At 43.2% G+C, this 24,228-nt stretch overlaps 2 protein-coding genes across 6 annotated transcripts in view; one reads left to right on the top strand and one right to left on the bottom strand.

Annotated features, from left to right (window-relative positions):
* Nucleotides 1–843: 843 nt before the first annotated feature.
* Nucleotides 844–12,196, top strand: LOC113420618 (interferon alpha-inducible protein 27-like protein 2A). Of its 2 annotated transcripts, XM_087970538.1 has the most exons (6): nucleotides 857–913; nucleotides 1,894–1,939; nucleotides 4,045–4,393; nucleotides 8,056–8,085; nucleotides 9,649–9,810; nucleotides 9,900–12,196. In XM_087970538.1, exons 3-6 carry the CDS (start codon nucleotides 4,177–4,179, stop codon nucleotides 9,983–9,985), a joined length of 495 nt encoding a protein of 164 aa, XP_087826664.1. In that variant the 5' UTR covers nucleotides 857–913; nucleotides 1,894–1,939; nucleotides 4,045–4,176; the 3' UTR covers nucleotides 9,986–12,196. The 2 variants fall into 2 exon arrangements, with proteins under 2 accessions (XP_087826665.1, XP_087826664.1); XM_087970539.1 differs by lacking the exon at nucleotides 4,045–4,393 and having other exon boundaries at nucleotides 844–913.
* Nucleotides 11,985–24,228, bottom strand: part of ZMYM4 (zinc finger MYM-type containing 4) — a 50,991-nt gene continuing 38,747 nt past the window's right edge. For all 4 annotated transcript variants that reach the window (XM_026680626.2, XM_026680625.2, XM_087970535.1 and 1 more), the window contains 12 exons: nucleotides 23,884–24,028; nucleotides 22,476–22,597; nucleotides 21,283–21,445; nucleotides 20,918–20,971; nucleotides 20,323–20,502; nucleotides 20,055–20,143; nucleotides 19,268–19,439; nucleotides 18,544–18,695; nucleotides 16,134–16,245; nucleotides 15,716–15,964; nucleotides 13,915–14,032; nucleotides 11,985–13,819 (listed from right to left, as the gene is read on the bottom strand). In XM_026680626.2, the coding sequence (XP_026536411.1) occupies nucleotides 13,612–13,819; nucleotides 13,915–14,032; nucleotides 15,716–15,964; nucleotides 16,134–16,245; nucleotides 18,544–18,695; nucleotides 19,268–19,439; nucleotides 20,055–20,143; nucleotides 20,323–20,502; nucleotides 20,918–20,971; nucleotides 21,283–21,445; nucleotides 22,476–22,597; nucleotides 23,884–24,028 (1,764 nt within the window). In that variant the 3' untranslated portion in view covers nucleotides 11,985–13,611. The remainder of the gene's footprint in view (nucleotides 13,820–13,914; nucleotides 14,033–15,715; nucleotides 15,965–16,133; nucleotides 16,246–18,543; nucleotides 18,696–19,267; nucleotides 19,440–20,054; nucleotides 20,144–20,322; nucleotides 20,503–20,917; nucleotides 20,972–21,282; nucleotides 21,446–22,475; nucleotides 22,598–23,883; nucleotides 24,029–24,228) is intronic.

Here is a 24,228-nt window from a genome sequence, read left to right as displayed (position 1 = left end):
AGAAGGAAAGGAAAGGAAAGGAAAGGAAAGGAAAGGAAAGGAAAGGAAAGGAAAGGAAAGGAAAGGAAAGGAAAGGAAAGAGAAAGAGAAAGAAAGAAAGAGAAAGGAAAGGAGAAAGGACAGGACAGGAAAGGAAAGGAAAGGAAAGGAAAGGAGAAAGGAAAGGAAAGGAAAGGAAAGGAAAGGAAAGGAAGAAAGGAAAGGAAAGGAGAAAGGAAAGAAAAGGAAAGGAAAGGAGAAGGAAAGGAAAGGAAAGGAAAGGAAAGGAAAGGAAAGGAAAGGAAACGAAAGAGAAAGGAAAGGAAAGGAAATAGGAAAGGAAAGGAAAGGGAAGGAAAGAAAAGGAAAGGAGAAAGGAAAGGAAAGGAAAGGAAATAGGAAAGGAAAGGAAAGGAAAGGAAAGGAAAGGGAAGGAAAGAAAAGAAAGGAGAAAGGAAAGGAAAGGAAAGGAAAGGAAAGGAAAGGAGAAAGGAAAGGAGAAAGGAAAGGAAAGGAAAGGAGAAAGGAAAGGAAACGAAAGGAAACGAAAGAGAAAGGAAAGGAAGGAAGGAAAGGAAAGGGAAGGAAAGAAAAGGAAAGGAGAAAGGAAAGGAAATAGGAAAGGAAAGGAAAGGGAAGGAAAGGAAAGGGAAGGAAAGAAAAGGAAAGGAGAAAGGAAAGGAAAGGAAAGGAAAGGAAAGGAGAAAGGAAAGGAAAGGAGAAAGGAAAGGAAAGGAAAGGAAAAGAAACGTCCCAATGGTCAGTTCTGGCTTGAAACGAAGCCAGAAGCCGAAAAATTCCCCCTTCCCTGGATTCACTTTCGATTTCGTCCGGCTGCGAGCCGAAATAGAAACTCGCTCCCTGCCGGTTCCATATAAAAGCGGGGGAAGGAGGCGCCGGGGCTCCATTGGCGACTCGGCTCCTCCACGCGCTGGTAGGTTCTGCGGGCGCTCCAGGCGGTGCAAAGCCCGGGCTGCTTTAACGGACGGGGGAGGCTCTCCGAGCGCTGGTTCTGCCTTGGAGCAGTCCCGGGATTGTCGGGGTCGGGGGTCGGGTGGGGGTTTCGGGGGTGGGAAGCGGGGCTGCTAACACGCCCAACGTGCCTGCCGTCCCTGTCCTGTTGTTTCTTTTTTTAAAATTTTTATTTTCTGATATGTATCCATTTCATGCATCCATAACTATGTTTATCCTTCTACCTGTTATCTTATAAAATTGCTTGACAAAATAAATAAATAAATAAAATAAAATAAAAATAAATCCCTTCCCTGGGGCTTCCCCTCCTCTCCCGCACCTGGGAAGATAGGAGAGGCGGGGAGGGGATCTTGGATGCCGGCGTTTTGGTCAGAGAAGCCGTTGGCTTTGTGGGGAGAGGAATGGATCAGCCGCCCCCGCTGAATAGCCTGCGAGGAGCACCAAACGCAACTGCGCCTCTGGCTGCTTTGAACCCGGCTCCGAAGGGAGGCTGCGCTCGGGTGGGAGAGGGAGAAGCCCATGGACAGATGCTCCGCCGGGTGCTTTGCAAAGGGGGGCTGGCTGGAAGGGAAGGGGCTACTGAGACCCCGAAAGTTTTGCTGTCTCCTAGCACCGGGGCCGCTCTCTTGCAAGAGCGGGAGAAGAGAGGTGGGTGGCCAGGAATAATGACTCTTCAAAAGGGGGTCGGGCAACTCCTCCAAAGCCCTCGATCCAGCAGGCGAGAAGAGACTACAAAGGCCAGCATCCTGTTCCTGCTGGCTGGGACTGCTGGGGAGTTGGAACTAAAGAAGAGGGGAGCCCTTGTGTTAGGATTGGCTTGCTTTTCCCAGCAAGGGGCACAGGAAAAAAAAAAAAAGCGGGCTCTCCTGCCAAAGTCGGGGTGAGAAAATTCCTGCAATGCTCCTTTTTGGCTGGCTAAATTGCCTTTGTCTCTTTCTGCAGGGTTCTCTGCATCAGCTGGGAAGGAAGACCACGAGTTAACCAATGGGTGAGTTTGTTCTTTGGAGGCCTCCCACTTGCTAGCAAGGCAGTTTCCTTCCACTCTTCCTGGAAACAAATCAGTGGTGGGATTCAATATTTTTTTTTTTACTCCCTCCCTAATTCCTAGAGGAAGGTTACTGCAAAACCCCCATTCCCTCCCCACCCCACTAACCTGCTTTCCAGCTCCGTTCTCCTGTGCAGGGCAACCAAAGAAGATCTAGCCAATCAGCTGGGACTCAGGAGGCAGAGAAGAGATGGGATTGGCGGGGCCAGTCAGAGGCGGGATTTGCCGGTTATCCGAACTACTCAAAATTTCCGCTACCGGTTCTCCAGAACTGCTCAGAACCTGCTGAATCAGATGCTTTCCCCTCAGGCCTTCCCTTCCTTCCCCTCTCCCTCCCCCCTCGCAGTTAGCACCAACCAACTACAGCTAGTTGGAATGTAAATATTCTCTTCTATTGGTCATTAGGCCTGCCCATCATGCTTTGTCAGAGGGTCTCAAACTTTGCCAGATTGTGACCCCTGCCATAATATGAATTTGTATTAGTCCCCCCCCACCCTCCTCTGCAATAATAAAATTGTTTTCTTGGGGTTTGTGTCAGGCAGAAAATGAATGTCAGTCTCCAAGAACTATGAATGATATTTATTTGTATTCCCACTTTTATGTTTTGACAAATAACTCCAAGTGGCAAACATGTCAAACACAGCTTCTTTCTCCTCTTTCTCCCACAACAACCCTGTGAGGTGGGATGGGCGGGGCTGAGAGAGAATGACTGACTCCAAGTCACCTAGCTGGCTTTCAGGACTAAGGCGGGAGTTGAACTTCCAGGCTCCTGCTTTCTAGTCCGATGCCTTAACCACTAGACCAAACTGGCTCTAATTTGCCATTAGTTCCTTTTTGCTAATGAGGATATACAGGAAAGGCAGTGCATTGCTTCCTTTCTTATTTATTTATTTTATTTGGTTTGTCAATTGCTTACAAGATAATAGGTATAAGTAAAAACAAAGTTATGAATACATGGATGCATGTTAGAAAAATAAAAATATATATAAAAGAAACAATGGGACAGGGACGGTAGGCACGTTGGGGCGTTTATGCACAGAACTCTTAGGAAAGAGGTAGTAGACAGTCTAAGGTTAAAGTTTTTGAGGTTTGGGGAAGGAACCACAAAGTCAGGTAGAGTATTCCAGACATTGACCACTCTGTTGCTGAAGTCGTATTTCCTGCAATCAAGTTTGGTGCGATTAACCTTGAGTTTGTATCTATTGTTTGCTCTTGTGTTGTTATGGTTGAAGCTGAAGTATTCATTGACAGGACATTGCAGTGTATGATTTTATATACTGTACTTAGATCGGACCGAAGGCGGCGTAGTTCTAGGTTGTCTAGGTCTAGAATTTCAAGTCTGGTGGCATAAGGTATTCTGCAACGAGTAGAGGAGTGGAGAACTCTTCTTGTGAAATATTTCTGGACTTTCTCAACTGTGCTAATATCAGATGCGTAATGTGGGTTCCAGACTGATAAGCTGTATTCAAGTCTAGCAAATGTTTTGTATGTTGTAGTTAGTAGTGTGATATTACCAGAGAAAAAGCTACATAGGATTAGGTTAACAACTAATTTAATTAATTTAATTTAATTTAATTTAATTTAATTTAATTTAATTTAATTATTATTTAATTTAATTTAATTTAATTTAATTTATTTAATTTAATTTAACAACTCTTTAACCCTTTTTGGCTATGTAGTTACAGTGGGCTCTAGCACTTAGGTCATTAGAGATGAGTACTCCAAGGTCCCTGACAGAGTTTGGATCATCAACAAGGTCTTGACTATTCAGCTTGTATTTTGTTTTCTGATATATATATATTTTGCCAATATGTAAGACAGAGCAGTTGTTGAGATTTGAAGCTGCCATTCTGATACATAGTCGAGGTCTTTTTAAAAGATAGCAGTATTGTCTGTGGTGTTGAATATCTGTATATCATCAGCGAAGAGAACACCTCCTTCCTCCTTTGTGCATTTTATTCTTTTGAAGATACGGTATTGTTCCTTGTTTCATATATCTCTAGAAAAGAATCTTGCCAGACTAAAAACAACTGCTTGCATCATTGCAGATGTATTCTGGGAATAATTAAGGAGGAGACGTTTTAACCCCTTTCCTGCCAAACCAAGCTCTTCGAGCTCCATCCCATCTTTGCTCTCTGGAAAGCAGCCCTTCTAGGAATCCAGGCTACATTCACCACAATATGCGTTCTAAAATGGCAGCGACTTGCTTGGCTGCAGCTACTTCGACTCTCAAGAAGGTTGGGGGTTCGGAGTTGAAAGCGCCCTCTGGCTTGAGTGATTCTTTGGGGATTGTGACAACACAGCAGAATTGTATTCCCAAACTGTTACACATCCGTCAGTCTACATCGGATTCGGGGATTTTTAGCAAGAGAGGAACCATTGACAAAGCTGTTCTGGGTGAGTCTGTTGCTTCGGATTATGTTAGTTTAAAGTGAGAGCAACAGAGGTGTTAGGGGATTGCATGGAGGATGTGAGATCATCTGTAATCTCTGAAAGTGCTAGGTGTTTAGGATGGCAGAAGCAACGGGGGCGAGTGTCTTCTGCGATGGAGGCCATGTGATCAAAAGAGGAAATGAGGCAGATGTGGAGGGCTAAGGAGCCAATCCGTATAGCATGTCACTGCCATCTATCTGTTTGCTAATGTGCTCCCTAAAGCCTAAAATGGATTACATGAAGCTAGAGTTAATAACAAAATCAGTAGGTGAGAAACTGCTATGTCATCATTCAGTGGAAACTTGGTTAAAACATTCTGTCCTGAATAATCCTGTTAGCTTGGGTGGAGTTAAAACATGCAGGCTTATTTTCTTCTGAGAGCAGGCATCAGAATTTGATTTTTTTTAAATGTGTGCCAGTATGTTCACAGAAAAATATGACAATAAAAGTTATCTCTTAGTCACATTTTATTCTATAGGTGATATAAATAAAGGATGCTGGCTGGGGAATTCTGGGAGTTGGAATCCACACATCTTAAAATGGCCAAGGATGAGAAACACTGATATGAAGTAACAAAATGATGTTAAAATAACACAATATCAGTGGAAAGAAGAGCAATAATTTTGGTTTTCATACAGGCTTTTTTTAAAAAAACAAAACAACAACAAATTTTATTAATTTTACAGACAAACAAAGCATCATTAAACATTAAAGACATTGAACCTCTTTCCATTATAAATTTTTCAAGGCAAATAAAACATTGTTTTATATAATACAATTCTAATATATCCCATTTCCACTTAAATATTTTTTTAGCAAATTTCTCATTATTTCTCTTTACTCTTATTCAATTACATTTCTTCTATATTTATCCATTTTATACTCATCATATTCATATTTCCCTCTGCCTTGTTTACAAATATTCCTCTCGCTTTCTCCCAAGGTTTTATTAAATCTCAATCAGACATACACACACAAAACACAAAACATAAAACTTCTTTTTAAAAAGTAGCTTGGCCCCGGATTACCTCTCTTTGTATGGACTTCAATTAAATTCATGTTCAACTTATATGCCATTACCTATCTTATTATAACTTCTCCCCGCTTTCCACTCTTCTTAATTCTATTTTATTTCATCTTAATTTAAATCATTATATTTGTATCTTTTGTCCATTCTTTTCAATTATCCATTTATCTCATTCATATTAGAAAAAAAAATATTTCTCCTGAAATCACTAATCGAAGTATGATGCCTTTCCATCGCTCCCCTACATTAACATCTAATTCCCTATCTGATTCTGCTTAGTACATTCTACTTACTAAAATAGTAAATCCATAAAGTAATTAAATATATAATTAAACATTAAATCTCATAGCATTCCAATTATCTATTTCAAAAACAAATACCATAATAATAAGTTCATATGAACATCCACACAATAGTCAATTAAACTCTATACTTAAACTGAATGTTTTAGACATTCCTTTTAATATTTTATTAAATCTTAAAATCTATCATTATTAAACCTTTAATATTTTAATCTTTACTTAAGCCTTATAAAATTCTAATTTTCTAATATATATATAATTTTCTATATAAATTCTAATTCATACAAATACTACAATACTATCATGTACCTTGCAGAAACATTTTGAAACAAAGTTATGCATTACCCATTATCCATAAAAAAAGATTTCTTCTCCACACCTTATTTCATACCTTTTTGGCTTCCCCCCCCCTTCTTCCTTCCTATCTTATCCCATCTGGTCTTTTTACCCCCCTTCGCTCCCCCCCCCCTCTGTTGCATTTCTCTTTTCTTTTGCTTTCTAACAGTATATTGATTTTGCATCTTATTTTTCTCTTTCTTGGATGTTTTTTTTTAAGTCTTATGTCCTTTTAGACTCATTAAAGATGGCTTCTTCTTCTTCTTCTTCTTCTTCTTCTTCTTCTTCTTCTTCTTCTTCTTCTTCTTCTTCTTCTTCTTCTTCTTCTTCTTCTTCTGTATCCTCCATTAATTACTGTGTTTATTGATAAGTAGCAAGCACCATTTCTAAAAAGCAAAAAATTTCTCTCACACCATCTTTACCTTCTTTTTTTATCCTCTCTCAGTTCATCACCAGATAAAGCCATTATAAACCTTTTCTTCTTTTTTCTCTTCTTCTTTTTAAAACAACCAAGATAATTCAAAACTTAAAACAATTCCCCAAAATCCCAAAGTCATCAAACAATCCAAACAGAACACAAAGTTCTTCACACTTTTTCTTCCTGGGGTGATATCAATTGGCAAGGGAAGAAAAAACCCAATCTGTATTTTAAAGTCTCATTACAATTAACTTCCAATCTCAAAATCTTCCATGCATCTCCTCCAGCAAAATCTTAATGAAAATTTTCTTTTTGTCCTCTCCCTTCCCACTTATAACAGAAAGCTTTAAATTTTTACCTTCTATAAAATAGCAGAATTTTCAATATCCATTTGTTAAATCCATCTGGAAGGAGAGTAAACTTTCTCTTAAAACACTTTCACTCGCCGCTTGTAAATCTCTTCTGGAAACAAAGTATCTTTCAGAAAATCCGAATTTTCAGGATATTACTTGTATTACTTGTATCTTATAGTCCAGTTCAGCCAAGAAACTTTCGCTTCAGCACTTTCTCTTCCTCCAGCACGATCTTGTCCAGCTGTCAGCTTCTTTGGGGCGGCCATTACAGACCGCCGCTCCACCGCCTTGAGAAAGAGGGTTGAGCCGGGTGGGGAAGGGGTCTGCGAAGACCCCAACCCCCTGTCCGGATCCTTCCTATCTTGGGCTGCCTCTTCATGGCAGCCCTAGCCTCCAGATCAATAGATCGGAGGCATCAAAGCGGCTAGCGCGGCAGGGATCGCGCAGGATCGCAAATCCCTGCCGCTCGCGAAGCCGACAAACCGGAAGTTTCGGTTTTCATACAGGCTTTTTGTGTTGCTTTTGTAGGAGAAGGAGAGGCGGTGCTTGGGGCTGGTGTGAAGAGAGAACTCAACCTGGAATCATTAAGTTCTCACAATGGATACAAGTCCATTAACTCTTACCTAGCACCAATTTAGTGCTGATGTTTAGTTGAGAAGATTCTAGTGTGCAGGCACGAGCAGTAAATTTGCTTGCCTAGAACTTCACAGCTGGAAGAAGCTTCTAAGATGAGAAGTGAAACCTCTTCACAGAAAAAATTCAGAAAGTCCAGTTGCCTTTGGGAAAAAGCACCTTTGGGGTAGAACTTAACTATGTTCCTGATTCTTTGTGCCTCGCAGCTTTTCCTTTAGCTTTCCCCCCTTTGTGCACCAGATTTGATTAGTGGGCCACCGTTTATGATCTCTCTAAGGATCATGATGCACTTTGGAAAATATGGGTTGGCAGCTTTTCTGCAGGCTCTTAAGGGTCACAGGATGGTGCTATCACCCAAGTATCCATAACCAGTGTTTTGGGCCCATTTATGGTGGAGGTTGGAAAATGTGGTTGAATGAACATAGTCAAGAAGCTAGAATTCAGCAAGTGGTTGTCCAATTTTGTCTTTATATTGCTATTGCACTACTTTTGTTTGGTTTTTCAATTCTTGTGCACTATAATGTTTATTTTGTTAACCCGAGTCTCTTTATCCCCAGATTCTCTACTTGGTGCTGCAATTGGCCTGGGTAAGTTCCTAGTTTCTTCCTCCACCAGTATGTAAATGCAGTTCCTTGTGGGAACTGGAGGGGTTTAAGATTTCTCTCTTGGTCCTTGTCTTTTAGTATCTTCTATGTAAGTGGTGGGGGATGAACAGTGGAAGGGAGAAGTAGATCAGCTGATGTTCTCCAGTAGTTTGGACTCTATCCCCCAAAAGCCTTGAACGTTGGGTGGGAATTCTGGGCTTCCTGTTCGAAAGTAACAGTTCCTGAGACCAGCAACAGGAAACGAGTTCACCTTGCTGCTGGCAAAATCCTGGGATTATAGTATTTATTGTATACAGTTAGTCTTTGGCTTACAACTGCTTAGAGTCTTGGAATGGATGTTTTACAGCCTATAAAACATTTCCAGCTGTGGTAAAATGTTGCTTCTACTCCCCCAGCATGGTGAGAAGAATAGAAGAACAGAGTTGGAAGGGACCTTAGAGGCCTTCTAGTCCAACCCCCTTGCTTCAAGCAGGAGACCCTATAGTACCATTCCAGACAAACGGCTGTCCACTCTCTTCTTAAAAACCTCCAGTGACAGAGCACCCACAATGTCTGGAGGCAAGCCATTCTATTGATTAATTGTTCTGTCAGGAAATTTTTCCACATTTTGACCACATTTTGGGCATTTGGCAATAGGCCTGCCTTTATAACCAGTCACATGACTGATTTGCAATGTTTTTTGTCAGTTTCAGAAGTCTGGGTTTGTTTAATGACCATCCCATTTGCTTAATGGCCATAAAAAAATGCAAAGTTCCCCTGGGGTCTGATCACATAGGTGCCTTGTCTTATGTCTGGATTTCTAGTCCCAATTGTGGTTGTAAGACAAGGACTACCTGTACCTGGAGGAAACCTGAGTTCTTCTCAAGGAGAGGGACTCACTGCGGGACTAGGGACCACAATTCAACTTTGTGCTATCTTTTGGAGGAACACCAAAAGTCCCATGTTGGCATTGCTGGAAGGGGATGGCTCTTGGGTGCCATCCTGGGTGTGGCTAAACTACTCCAATTCCCATGCTTCGTGTCCTCCAAAATCTCAGTCAGAAACCACCACTGGAATGAATCATTCTGCAGCCAATGGTGGGAATTGTAAGTCACATGTGGATCATCTTGATGGTGCATCATGTACCATCCACTGCAAACCTGTGGAACAGAACATGTGCTGGGACTGACATGGTCCAGAAGCCCTCAAGACATGCCCTCTTTCTTCTCCATCACTCCAAAGTTGGTCTAGGGAAAGGGTCTCCAACCTTGGCAACTTTACAACTTGTGGACTTCAACTTCCAGAATTCCTCAGCCAACATGCACTGGCTGAGGAGTTCTGGGAGTTGTTAAGTCCACAAGTCTTAAAAGTTGCCAAGGTTGGAGGTCCTTAGTTTATCAGAAGAGAGTCTGATCATCCCTGCTCTGGAAGAGAACAGGAAGGTCTCAAAGGGCCATTTCCAGAATAAGTTTGGCCATTTCCAGAATCTCTCTTGGCCTCAAAGTTGGGAACTCTTCCTGGCACACAAGGACCACAGTCAGCTCTATTTGCTTTCTTGCTCTACAGGGACGGCAGCGGTGGCTGTTCCGGCCGCAGTTGGCATTCTGGGTTTCAGTGGCGCAGGAATTGTGGTTGGCTCAATTGGCGCCAAGATGATGTCTGCTGCTGCCATTGCAAACGGAGGTGGAGTGGCTGCTGGGGGTTTGGTTGCCACCCTGCAGTCCATTGGTACGTTTCCTGCCCTGGCCCTGACACAAGGATTGGTTTGGTCAATGAGGACTGGAACCTTACCTTTTTGTCTTATACCTCCTGTCTAGGGGCTGCAGGGGTGCCGACTGCTGTGACAGCAGCAACAACAGCCACAGGAGCAGCGCTGGGAGCCTTAAAGAACATTTTCGGTTGAGGGGGCCGGAGAACATCCCCCTCCTCTTCTCCATAGTATTAGCTGACTGCTTGAAGAGGAAATGGTTAGATCTTCATAGAGTCCTTGAATGATTATAGTTTAGCCTGCTTTCTTGTGGACTTACTTGTTCCACTGTTTTTCTTGTTCTAAAAATCCCTTATAATTTTTCTGTGCCTCAGTTTATATTAAATGTAACGGCATGTCCACCTTGGTGGGTTTCCATTCCTCAAATTCGCAATCGCCTCTCTTCTCCGGCCCTGAAGAGGCGAACCCCAAGCGCCTCTTCTGAACCTCAAAGCAGTACAGGTGTGCAAGGCAAAAAGTAAAACTTTTCCCCGATCTCATGGGCCAGGTTTTCTCCCTTGTTGCTGCTGGACACGGGCAAAATAAAACTCTTTTCTAAACTCTCCTAGTCCATCTGGATGGCTCACCTTTTTTGGGGAAGGAGTAAATCAGACGTTCATTGTTATTCCTTAGAAATAGATGCTATATTCTGTTAGGTTTAATTCTTTAAAAAAGCTTGTATTTAGGACTATGCATCTGGACTGGAAATAGCTAACAATCCTTCTGAGGAAGGATGCCATCATGTGACTGGGAATATTAAAATGGCAAGGACTGGTTGAAAGTTCTTTCCCCCCAGTGTTGTAACTTCAGTAAACTCAATGAATGATGTAAATTGAGGATAACCTGTGCTCCCAATAATTCAGCTCTGTTTGAACAGTTGTTAAAGTTTACATAATGGAGAGATCAGCAAAAACGGAACCACATTTTACTGCTTCCCTAATGGGGGCTAATCCAGCATCTCTGCTTCTACTTGTCTTGGGGCTTGCTTTGCAAAAGAGCACCCTTGCTCTCCAGGAAGCGGGGGGTTCGTTTCCCACACCCCAAGAGTGTGATGTCCAGAGCCCTCCTGCTTTTCTTCATACAGCACTCTCAGAGAGACCCATCTTCCCCACTCCAAACAAGAATCCCTCTGGGATATTTGGAAGGGTAGAACATCCTACAGGAGATGGCCCAAGTAATTCCCTTACTGTTGGGTTCTGAAAGGAAACAAGACAATTTCCTAAAGGGGAGGATAAGGAATGCAGGTAGCTCTCGATCACAACTGAGCCCAGAATTTCTGTCGCTAAGCGAGACAGTTAAAGTGCCCCACTTTACCATCTTCCTTGCCACAGTTGTAAGCAAATCTGTTGTTAAATTAAGCGAATCTAATTTCTCCATTGACTGTTGGGTCACAACGTCCTGGGCACACTGTGATCTTCTTATGAACTAGTTGCCAAGGATCTGAATCATGTGACCTTGGGGATGTGGCAACAGATGAGTGAAAAACTCATGTCACTTTTCCCTGTGCAGTTTGTAACTTTGGTCACTAAATAAATGGCATTAAGTTGAAGACTACCTTTGACTGCTGCTTGGAAAGTCACACTTCTGATGGCTTCTCTTGATGTGTGCTTAGGAGACCTCTGTGCATATTTCTGTGCAATTATGACACCAGTGAAGTGTTTGCTTTTTACACACACACACCACTAAACAGCATAGAACAAGGTTGTTCTCTTGTCTCAACATCTCTGTGGGCATGCCGGAAGGATTCATTTGTTTTATATTCTGTTTTATTATATTGTAAGCCACCCTGAGTTGTCTTGAGCTGCAAGGTGGGCGGCATAGAAATTTAATAAAATAAACACTTGTGTATTTTAAAAACACCTAAAAAATTCCATGCAATGCAAATTGGGAAATTTATTGGAAAAGTCACAGCTCTGCCACATCTCTTCCTCCATTCGAGCTTGTAATTATTTGCCTTAATATATAAAATGTGGGGTGCCTGTTTAAAAAAGATGGACGTGGGGAGTGAAGGGAAGTTAAAGATTACAGAAATATGACGTGAGGTAACTTAGAAAAGACTGACTTGCTTGTACTGTTTTCGGCATTTTCCAAAATACACCAGTGGTTTTGTTACAGGCAGGAGACGGAACGATCAAGTACACAACTGCAAAAGAGAAGACTACTTTCTGATTTTATTGTTAACCTTTGTTACTGTTAAAAAGAATACCCCAAACACACACACGCATACACGCACACATACATACACAAAAGGCTTTGTTCAATGCTGGAGAGACCAACAGGGTGTTTCTTTTTTCTTTTTCTGTTTTTTAAAGAACTCTTTAGAAATTTGGTGAATGGACAAAACCGCTAATAAAAAGATACACTTTTTCCTGGTTTTTTTCTTCTTTTAAAAAATAGTTTCAATTTTCAAAGCGATCTTTTAGAGACTGAGGAAAAAAAAAATCTTCGTCTTGAGGAAGGTGGTGAAATGGACTTGGCTAAGCCTATGCACCCTGTGTTTTGATAAAGGGCATTTTTTTTTCCTACCCAGAAGGAGGCAGGGTGGGGGGCAGGCAAAGCCAAGCCACCCAAATTCTGTTTTAGATTTGGAATCTGATTTCTATGCCTTTTTTTTTTTTTAACGAAAAGCAATGGTACATGAATCATGCTGAGGATTAACAATGCCTTGTTTTAAATCAACCAGTGGGATAATGCAAACAACAAAATATCTGGAAGACCTCCAACATTCCGACTCTCCTGGATTTGTAAAACTAATTTATAAATGAGTGAACAGTTTTTAGGCCAGTTAAAGAGAAAAAAAGAAAACCCAGGGAGATGGGGGTACAATTTCTCGGGAACCACTTTTGAATATCTTGCTCTTAAAAAAGCACTCAAGTGGTTTTGGAGGGTTGGGTGGAGGACCAAACCCTATTTGTCTGCATGGGGCGGCTGAGTGTGTGTGTGTGCAAGTTCATTCAGAAATGAGTTGTTTCCTCATAAAACCATGGTTGAGGTGGCCTGGCTAACCTTGATTTGCTCCTGCTGCCAGGGTTTTTCAAAAGGTGGCAGCCCATCAAGTCCCCTCCTCTTTGCTTCAGCTTCCGGCTGAGTCAAGTCTTTTTGAACAACCCAACGTTTTTTTCCCTAAAAGGAACCCCCTGAAAATTATAGAAAGGGAGAAGGGGCAAGGAAGGGATCTGGTGTGTGTATGTTACAGATGGCATTCCCATGGGCTTCCGTCTCACTACGTTCCGCTTGGCGTCCTACAGCAAAGTGTTAAGCAGCCCCCATGCAAGGATGGGTGGCAGCTACACTGCAAAATCACCCTGGAGGGTCTAAATCTAGCTTCCTTTGCTTCCATGGTTAGGAGGGAAGGATGTACACCACTGCTTTCCTTTTTTAAGAAAACACATCCATAATTGCTTTTTTTTATTCCACTACAAGCACCACTTGGGGAGGCAGGGAGAGGGAAAGAGACGGGTCCTCCAGTTCATCTTCGCTGAACATTTTCACGAGTGTTTTTTGCAGCCACTGAAAGCTCTCCAGTGTCCCTGCGTCTTCTGCCACTTTCCATCCTTCGAGTCTCGTTTTGCAACCTCTTGCAGCTTCCGCTGTGCCTTCAGAGGGTGTGTGTGTGTCTGTGTGTGTCTGTCTGTGTGTCTGTGTGTGTGTGTGTGACATGAGTGATTTTTCTGAAGGCCGGGTGCAGTTCGGTGCTTTTTGCAAGATACCATGGAAAGGGAAGGAAACAAAACCAAAACAAACAAACAAACAAAAAGAGAGAACCTCCCCTTCGCCCAAGTTTAGTCCGAAAGCTCTGGATCCGAGTCCTCCGGTTTAACTTTGGCAAGTTCTTCGTGCACTTCCCTTACCATGAGGATGCGCGTTAACATGATGTCCAAAGTCCCGGGATCTATTGGCATAGTGGAATACCACATTGGGCTATTGGGGACGCATGAACGTTCTGGCTGGAGGTAAAAGACGTCACTCCTCTGCTTCACGCTTTCAGAACTGGGTGGGGAGAGAAAAGGAGCAGGGGTTTGAGGTGGGGGTTGGAAATCTCTCCTTTGAGAAAAAAATGAGCCCCAAAGTGTAGCATCACTCACCACTTTGACAAGTAGAATTCATAGAGCCGAACTGGACATCTCAAGGGATTGTCAGTGTTCTCCACCATCTCCACGACTTCTTCGCCCTCATGACGTTTCCTTTTGCCCACTAATTTATCTGGAGGTGGAAAAGAAAGATCAAGAGACGGAAAACGGGGTGCAAAGGCCAAACAAACCCGCAACCCAACCGCAACAGGACAACCAGTGAAAAAGTCTCATTTTCTTGCCCAGCGTTCCTTGTGGGATGTTACACAATAGCTGCAGAAGAAACGGTAATACCGGGCCAGAACAGCAGACAGTATGTAGTTACATGGTTTTTTTTTCTATCCTGTAACCCAGACCTGGTCGTTTTATGGCCCTGAGCCACACCTGGCCCTTTGCCTATCCCTGTCCGTGTGAGGTCAGTTGGAAATTAGAAATTAAATATATAAATAAGCACGCCTCAGGGCGAGAGAAGGAAGGGCGTGTCAAGTTCCGTTCTGCACAAGTTGCTACGTGCTTCTTCAGTCAGCTGCGGGAAGATGAGGAGAGAGAGCGCGCTTTTCTGAGCCTGCCCTCCACAACAGACTGAGTTCCTCATGTGGCCCCTTGGGAAAACAACGGCCCACCCCTGCCCAAAGCAATTTAGCTGCTCAGGGAGATGCTAGGAGGTTGCATCTTGCCTGGGAATTTGTTTTGTTGAGATGCAATCACGAAGTCCATTCGCTTAACACCCTTTGCGCATTGCTATTCCACTGGATTAAAGTGGCCATTTCCTACCATTCTATTGGAAACACAATAAAAAACCCAAAGAAAACTACTGAAATAAATCCTCCAGTCGGAAAAACAAAAAGATAACAGGGCTCTAGAGGTGCTGCCTTGTCTCTCTCTCCATTAAAGCATGTTGATCTGCATACTAAGGTAGGAGGCAGCTCCAGCTAAGCAGAGAATTCTGCATTCAGGTTTAAAAAAAAAAATGGGAAGAAAACTGAATAAAGGCTATGGTGTTACCTAACTGGTAGGCAAACCACAGAGCACGGGGATCACCAAGGATCCCACTATCTATTCTTGATTGCCACTCTTTCAGCACATTCCTGGGACATAACATTGTGATGGAGGAACCAAGATTATCCCTGTCTACTTCCTGCAAGAAATTGGGCGCCAATGTCCCAATATTCCCTATAAATCAGGGGTCCCCAACCACCGGTCCGTGGACCGGTACCGGTCCGTGGAACAAGTCCTACCGGGCCGCTGGTTTGCTGGGCGCCGCCATCTTTTTTTGATGAAAAAGTGCTTCCGGTGAGCTTTTCCGGTAGAAAGCTCACCGGAAGCACTTTTTCATCAAAGATGGCGCCAGCGCTCGGTGAGCTTTTCCGGTAGAAAGCCATTTCTACCCGGAAAAGCTCACCGAAGCGCTGCGCTATCTTTTTGATGAAAACGTGCTTCCGGTGAGGTCACCGGAAGCACTTTTTCATCAAAAAAAGATGGCGCCCAGCTGATGCCGGTACCGGGCCGCGGCATAAAAAAGGTTGGGGATCACTGCTATAAGTATTTTCAAAAGGGGAGGCTGTCTGATAAGATATTGCCTTCATCCTAGGGCCTAAAAAAAATTAAGGGAAGGGGGAAATGAAAGTAATGGTTGTATCAATGGATTTTTGGGCTTCCCAATAAATGGCAGCTGGCTTGCCGTGTGGGCCTCAGAAGCTAAGCAGGGCCCAATCTGGTTAGTGCCGTAATGGGTGACTATTATGAACAAATTCCAGGGTTAGAAGCTAGTCAACAACGCTCCCTGGGAAAATGCACAAAGGATAGGTTTACCTACCTGGTTCTACATCCTGCTTTTGGAAAGGTGGGAAGAAGCGTAGGTAAGTCAGCTTTGTGTTGTATTTCAGAGTCCGGGTGCGTCGCATGACATGGGCAAAGGACAGCTTCATGTGCTCGGTGACATTCTTGAGCTGGAAGTATTTGGTGTTAAAAAAAAGTAGCGTGTTCAAGAGCACAATGGGGGAATAGGCGCCCAGCTGCTTACACTCCCATAAGTGCTCCTCTTCGATCCTTGAAAACATGTAACCTGCAGATTGAGCAAGAGAGAAACAACAACAAGTCACTTCAGCTGGATCAAATCAAAGGCACACAACGTCTGGAACTAAGCCCCATCCTCCTTCAAAGATATTTGCTCCCTTTTCAAAAGGGGCCACCAACAAACAGCCTTTACTAACTGAACAAATTGCCAAGCTTACCGTTTGGAAGTATTGTAGGCTCCCAGATTTTCAACAGTTTTGTAAGTTCAATCATAAACCTGGAGTAGGGCTCAGTAAAAATGTTATCTATTCTACCGTTCTCAAATAAGTACTGCAAAGGAGAAGAAAAAAAGAAAAAGAAAAAATGACTATGTTTCTATAGAAATGTAGAGACAGAGCCTCTGGCTTAGCAACAGATTCAGTTCTGTCATCCCATCTTAATACAGCCACTGTCAATACTTAGAAGGGTTTGGGAAGTAGCCAGAAAATACAGGTCCTTATATGATTGAGATGCTCCCACGAACTGTATTTTCAAGCATGATCTCAAAATATTCCTTCACATATAACGTACAATTGATAAGCCAGGTCCATACGAGTAGACACTGGGGATTTCTTGGTGAATGCTACCTATTTGAAAATCTGGTCATCCTCAAATTGAGATTTTGAAATTTGACGGTCAACCCCTTTGGCCTGCAGAAAAGCTGCAAGAGATGTAAGTCAAACTGACTTTCTTAGGTAGGGAGGAGTTAAGAGAACAAGTCATTTTCTGAGTTCTTGGACATCTGTTTAAATAAATCAGTAACAATACTTCTAAATCTGGAATATAGTCACCTCACCCCCACAAGATAGAAGTGATTTCTATTTTAATCATCTTTGGGACAATGATGGAAACAATGGCATTTCAGAGAAGTGATGGAAACCTATATCTACTTTTACCTTCCTACCCAATCAGCAGTGGGGTCTTTTAAATTTTATTGACATATTAAGAGTGTTGCCATCGTGTGTGTTATGATATATAATGACTTTATGCTTTGATAGAGGATTGGCTATTGGTGGCCATTAAGAAATATTGGGGGAAAAAACAAAATAGAACAAATTTCATTAAGGTCAGTGATTAGTGTAAAACACTGGAAGTAAACACCACAATTGAGCCCAAAATTTCTTTCTGTTTGCTAAGTGAGACATTTGTTAAGTGAGTTTTGCTCCATTTTACGACTTGTTTTGCCACAATTGTTAAGCGAAACACTGCAGTTAAGTCAGCAACACAATTGTTAAATGAATCTTGATTCTCCACTGACTTTGTCAGAGGGTCACAAAACCCATCATAAATATGAATCAGTTGCTAAGCATCCCAATTTTGAGCATGTGACTGTGGGGATGCTTGCAATGGTCGTAATTGAAAAAAAAACCCGGTCACGTCAGTTTTTTCCATGGCGCTGTTAACTCTGAAGAGTGACTTAGTGAATGGTTGTAAGCCAAGAACGACCTGTAAGTGCCTATCACCAATGTTCCTCTAATATTGAACTATTACAACCGCGCACTGGAGCCTGGTACAGATGAAAATTTTGCTTTTTGAACTCTTGCTTTGCTTGTGCACCACTCAAGGCAGGGATGCTGTCAAGCTCATTCCTGCTTTTTCCAACCAAACCTACAGTCAGTTTGCACAGGCATATACAAGAGCAAAATCCACAGGGAGTTTTGACATGCCTTCTCCATTTTCCAAGAAAGCTGAATCAGGTTTTTTTTTTTTAAGGAGAGGTTTTCCTTGAAAGTAGATTGGATTGTCTTAAATGGGTCCATCCCACAGCTTGACTACTCCTGCCCCAAAGTAACCTTGCCCACCCACGTTTTAAGGAGGTGTGTACAAGCCTTTTCTTGACTAAAGGGCAGCCTTAATTTTTTTTGGCATGCAAAAAATAGGGGGAAGGACCAGGATAAAAGTCTGATTTGATTTCACTTACATTTAAGGTTAATTAAATTAAATTAAGTATAGTGAGCATCCATCCTTCTGAGGTGGGTAAAATGAGAACCCAGATTGTTCGGGCCAATATGCTGACTCTGTAAACTGCTTAGACAGGGCTGTAAAAGCACTGTGAAGTGGTGTCTAAGTCTAAGTGCTACTGCTATACATGTGGAGCTGAGGTATTCAGACTTGTGGAGTCCTTGGTGTTTCATGAATAGGTAAACAAGATGGTAGTGCCAACTGATGATGAAGGAACTACTAAGGACAAAACGATATCCCCACTAACATGGCAGGGCAAGCTACTGTATGTAATCAGGGAGCAAACCCCACACTTGCTTACACTGACCATATTACAAAGTTGGGTCATGAAAATGTCTGCAAGAAAACAACCAAGCTCAGAGAGCATCAAGGACTCGACAGATCAACCCTCAACAACAAATATTCTTTTCTATATTCAGAATTATAGGCCAGCAATACAGCGGGGAGAGTGCTTTTGCATATAAAAGCTACAACCTAAAAACAGATTGTTAACAACGGAGGTTCATAAAAGCCCAGCCTAATTAATAAACCCATCTGCCATTTCTATACATTTCTTCCTGCTCCTCCTCCAAGGTCAAATAAAGACATGTCACTCCAGAAAAGGGATATATAAAGAAGAAAAATAACCTGCTGAATTCCAAGGCACAGGTATAAGATGCTGTCGGGATCATACTTTTCGCCGTTTGGTCGCCGCACCTCCTGGATGAATTGGCACAAGCCGAAACTCAGCTCCGAAAAGGAACACGAGAGGATGTCCTCTTTCAGCTTCACGGACCGAACTGTAGGAAGGAGAAGCACCTACAGCAGATCAATTTCTTGATCATCAGGAGATGGTTCTCAGCTCAAGCCCCCTTGGGATGATTTCCAGAGTTAATTAGCAAGGGCGGCAGGAGAGTCCGCAGAGATGGGGCCAAACAGAAAAAAGGAATCAGCATGGCAGCTACAATCACATAATCAAAGCCACACCTAAAAAAGGGGGCATGGCTTTGGTCAGATGATTGTGACTGCCATCTTGACTTTTTTTTTTTTTTCAACTCCATCCCTGAATAAGAGGCAAATCAAGGAATTCATTTGTATATAGGAAACCTGAGAAAAGCAAGTAGAACAATGAACCAAAGCGAAAAACTGACTTAGATGGGCCTTCCTGCTGCAGAATTTAGAATCGGGATCTCAGAACCTGCTTCTAGTATTCCTAAATGATACATTTCCAAGTCTTATAATCCTATTGTCCTCTAGATATTAGCCATTTTTTAAAAAACATGATTCTGTCCAAAGGCCAAGCCAAGCTTTTTTTATCTCCACCATTGAACGCAAACTGAAAAACAAAGATAAGAAAACGAAAAGGTGTTACCTCCAAATTTCAGGTCTCCTTGATCTTCCTGGGTGTTTTTCCACTGGACCCAGTTCTTCCAGGCATTCACCCCATACATGTATTTGAGACTCATCCCAGAAACAGAACAGCCTGGATAGGAGCTCTGAACTAGGATTCGGGGTTCCACAGGAACAATGGACTTCTTTCTGCCCTGAAGGAAGGAAAGTAAAAAAATAAATAAAATGATTTGTCCATTGTAAAAAGTTGTGCTTTGTTTGCCTATTAGAGGTAGTCCTCAACTTACAACCACAGTAGGGATCGGAAAATTTGTCATTAAGGGGTGCAGTTGTTAAGCAAATTGGTTGTTAAGCAAGGTATCACATGACAGTGACTTGCTACCTTCTCTGCTGGCTTCCCCATTGATTTTGCAGGATGCTGCAACTATTATAAATCAATGTTGCTGACAGAGGCTGGAATCAATCTAAGACATGCCAGCCTCACTGCAGCATTTTCTCAGGGAAAACGGAAGAAAACCTCTCTTATGGATATTCCATGTCACTGGGGACTGCTGAAGTTTGAAGATAGCAGGACTTCAATTCCCAGAATTGAAGTCCTGCTATCTTCATTCACGAATGAACCCAGAATTCCTGGGAGTTAAAGTCCACACATCTTCAAGTTACTGAGGTTGAGAAACACTGGCTTAGACTGCTGGAAAAAGTAGTACTTCATTCAGCACCCTGACCTGTCATCATCGTTGGCTCACTTGCAAATCATCTTTGATCTTCTAGTTTTAGTGATAAACAAGGAATCCAACCATGTTTCTTACCCGTCTTTTTGGTTGTGGGAAACCGTCTCGATGTCTCCGCCTTGCTCGTGCCCGTGAATGAAGCCCTTTGCTGATGGGGTCAAAGGAATCTAATTTTGAAACAAAGGCACAGATTTAACAGCAAAGTAGCAATTGGGCCTGATCTTCAACAATGAGGCAAATCACAAATTACTCCGCGAGTGGTGCCGAGATTCAAAGGCTGTGGCCTAGGAGTTGATGCCGCCACACCTTCATATGCACGGAGCATTTTCTTCCAAAGCCGACCAACCTGATGGGAAGTCAGCCTCCAGGTCCTGCTCCAGTTCGCCTTTGGAGAACTGTTTCGGTTCAGGCTCGGGCTCAGGCACCGTACTGGAGCGTAACGCATAGTGATTCAGCTCATCCTCCCAGCTGTGGGGAGTTGACACTGCTTCCGATTCCAGGTCCCCGCTGTACGTGCTGCCCTGGTCTGAAAATTGCAAAGGAAGGAAGGTGAATGCAGAAGGGGTTGGGGAAGGCTAAGAAGTGGGTCCAACAAAAGCTCACTAGAAAACGGGGCCTTAAAGAAACCCTGTGTTTGCTGTGGACCAGGAGTGTCCAAGCTTGGCAATTTGAAGACTTGTGGACTTCAACTCCCAAAATTTCCCAACCAGCAAGGCTGTCTGGGGATCTCTGGGCGTTGGAAGTCCATAGGTCTTAAAGTCACCAAGGTTGGACATCCCTACTGATGGTCAAGGTTATTACTTTACACAGCCTTCAAAGTGTGTATGCGTGTGTTTGTACGTATATGTTTGTTCTAATCTAGACAACCACTTTGATGAGAAAAGTTTCTTCTCGTGTTCAGTTGAAATTTGCCTTTCTGTTGATCTGACTTATGGGCTCACCTTTTTCAAATATTTTGGGGTCCAGAAACAACTCATGCTCAGATGTTTGAGAACCTGAAATAAGATGGAAAGACCAAGATAAATCAAATTAATACTCAGCAAAATCCCGAAACTTAGTTAATGCTATATGAAACAGATTTACCCTAAAGGGACCCGCAATGTGTCTTTAAGTCACTATGCATGGAACAGCCCAAAAGCAGATTACAAGAGAGAGAAGTTCCCCAAGGATGGGCTCCAACATGAATCCAAAAGCTCAGAAGACTAAATCTTGGATCCCAGTGACCGACCTAGATTGGATCCTGCAACGTTATCCTGGGACATGTATATTTTGCCTTCATTCGTTCTTTAAGACAAAATCCACCTACCTCCTTGAGAATGCTCCTTGTCTTTATCTTCGGCAACCATTTCTGCCATCTGGAGAAGATCGGCCTCAAAAGGACTAGCCGAGTTCTTTTTAACGTCTGGAATGGCTTCTCTTGTTTTGTCAGTGCTCTCTGGGGCAGGGGGCACAAACATAGGAACCGGGACCTGGAGAGAAAACGCCAGCAGCTTCAGAAGCTGTGAAGAATCGTTTGTAATGGAAAGCCCGCTTCCCTTCTTAAAGCTGACCAATGCTGTCTGAAGAGAGAGTCCATCCCTTAAGAAAAGCCAAGCGTCTCCATAATAGTTGAGGCTATAAGTGCAACCCATCCTGTGATTCATGGACAGCAGCCTTACCAAGCATCTTAGGCTTCTCAAGGTAAGGAGAATGGGAGAGGGACTACAATTAGCTAGAAGATCAACTGCAATTTCCCAGAAGACCATCTAGCCCAAGTGTGAACCACGTGCCAGGCTCAAACCCAGAGTTGAAACAGTGAGATTCAATCAAGTCCATTCCTTTATTTGTTTACACCTTACGGACAGAATCTTGCCAAACTAAAGCTGTAACGTTTAAAGTTATTAGATTCTAGGGTATGGTTAACCCTTACATGTCCCCACCTCCCTCATCAAACTCGGGACTGTGCAATCTCTTGATCTAGGTCTCTTTCTGGGAAAGATCTACATTGGTCAAAGCCCTCCTTCTCCCCCCACTACTACAGGTGCACATTTCACCATACCATGTGAGAGGGATAAGGGCCACAAACGTCTGGTCACAGAAAGCCATCCAATCACGTGACATCAACTGAAAGGATGAGGCTGTTTCAGTTTACAGGGGTGTTTTGTGTGTGTGTGTGTGTGTGTGTGAGGGGTGAGTTACTTGACTACAGCACCCTGCAAATGACCACAAATGCAGCCGTATTGCCAAGTGCCCGAAGTTTGATCAGGTAACGGCAGAAAGTGAGATTCAATCGAGTCCATTCCTTCAAAGTTTGGTTGAAACTTTGAATCCGGGTGGTTTGTAATTTTGAAGTTATCTAGCTTTGTTAAGTCTCTGGTCATAAGTCAAGGGCCACCTGTAATCACAAGCGGTCATGTCAAGGCACCGCACCTTGGTCAGGTAGAAGCCCATTCATGCAATCCTTCACTAGCACATCTTGGAGGCTGGCTGGAAGAAAGAGGCACCCCACACATCACTCACCGGGACTGGCATTCCCAGAGGGACTGGTGTGTACTGGGAGAAGAGATGAAGTGGGATTGGCACAAACACTGGTACAGGAACAGGCACCATAATGATTTTGGGTGGAACGTCCTCTTCTTCTTCTTTCCATTGCCATGTTAAAAAGAAAAAGTGTGATTCTTGAAGAAAAACAGCTGCCCATTTGTCTCTCTTAACATTGTTCCGTTATTGCTTTCTGTTTGGCCTACCCATTTGTTCACTGGCCTTCCCCCCTCCCTCCCCCCCCCCCAAGATATTGCCATTCTTTCAAGATAAATTCCTGGCCAGGCAAATACATCAGATGACTCACTCTTAGGCCAATGGAGGCTTATTGTCTATGGCAACAAGACTCAATCACTGCTCGGTTTCCTTTCTCAAACTCAGAATAACTTTAGAATTCTTAGGAATGTTGTACAATGTGACTGTATTTCCCACCCAGGAATTTCTAAAAGTATTTACAATCAAGTTTTTGCTTCCCAGCCTGCCGTTTGCTTCTCCCTCCTCCCTGCCACGCTGCTGAACCTAAACAAGAATTGTGCTCAATTACAAATTCTGCCAATATTATTTTAGTACAGGGTTTCTCAACTTCAGCAATGTGTGGACTTCAACTCCCTGAATTCCTCCTGCCAGCATGCGCTTTAGGTCAGTGGTTGCCAACCAGTGGGGCGGGGACCACTGGTGGTCTGCGAGAAAAATTTGGTGTTCCGCAGAGAAATGTCACCCCCAAAGCACCCCCCAAAGCAATTAATCCAGGTTGTGCGGGAACACAAGGCTTGCGGTCCCTTGCATTGCGAACACGAGGTAGTGAGGGGAGGGAGGAAAGGGTGGAGGGGGGAACTTGCCCCACGTGCCTGGCCTGGCCACTGGGCTGCTTCTTTCTGCTTCTGCTTTTGGCTGCACGCCAGGAAAGCAGCGAAAGTCTTTCTTTCTCTCCCTCAAACTCCGCCAGAAATGAGTCTTTGGGACCCTGCAAGGCCTCCTGCTCCAAGAGGCTGTGCCGGCGCAACAAGTGTTACAAAGACTCATTTCTGGCAGAGTTTGGGAGAAAGAAAAACTTCTGCTGCTTCTGCTGCTTTCCTTGCATGAAGCCAAAAGTCTCTCTCTCTCTCTCCCCCTGAGAACGGAGCTGAAGACAGTATCCTGCTATCCCAAATAAAGAATGATCGATTGGTAGGAAAACGGGGTGGGGAATTTTCCCGCAGACTTTTTTTAGGATTTTCCCAGGTCTGCGGGATTTAAAATTATGAGTTTGGTGGTCCCTGAGATCCAAAAGGTTGGCAACCCCTGCTTTAGGTTGTCCCAATGCCCTGAAAGGTGATGTGCATTGCTGCTGAATCTTTTTTTTTCCCTTGCAAGCATAAGCAGCAATCAATCCTTGTTTGTTACTTACCGGTTTGGCATTCCTTATGCTGTGTATGAGGCTTGCAAGAAGTGGCCTTGGTCTGGGTTATGGGCTTGCACAGCAAGGCTTTGTTCTTGAGGAGCCGGGGTGGCTGTGAGGGTGGGAGCTTCAAAGCATCTGTCTGGGTACTTGCCTAAGTTTCAAGTTAGAAAACAAGAGTCTGTTACACATCCTTAAAAGGGGGCTATCTAGACGAGAGGAAGTACGACCAGTAAGCCTCAGTTACTAGTTTGCTCTGCCTCCTCCTCTTCCCTTCTGTTCTGGGTCATGTCCATTCTAAGGATGCTTCCTGGTAGAATTATGCCTATGTTTTTGTGTCTTGCTTTACTTTTT

Source organism: Notechis scutatus, chromosome 8, assembly GCF_049901735.1.
Source record: "Notechis scutatus isolate UNSWTSFEM ecotype Mainland chromosome 8, rNotScu1.2, whole genome shotgun sequence".
NCBI lineage: Eukaryota > Metazoa > Chordata > Lepidosauria > Squamata > Elapidae > Notechis > Notechis scutatus.
The sequence above is the reverse complement of the archived record's forward strand: the minus strand, read 5'-3'. Positions and strand labels throughout refer to the sequence as shown.

Bases quoted from the DNA above. Each gene is read 5' to 3' on its own strand.
- LOC113420618 (XM_087970538.1), top strand. From the start codon at position 4,177: ATGCGTTCTAAAATGGCAGCGACTTGCTTGGCTGCAGCTACTTCGACT. The intron at 8,086-9,648 runs GTAAGTTCCTAG...CTTGCTCTACAG, and splicing joins TGGTGCTGCAATTGGCCTGG to GGACGGCAGCGGTGGCTGTT. The intron at 9,811-9,899 runs GTACGTTTCCTG...CCTCCTGTCTAG, and splicing joins TGCCACCCTGCAGTCCATTG to GGGCTGCAGGGGTGCCGACT.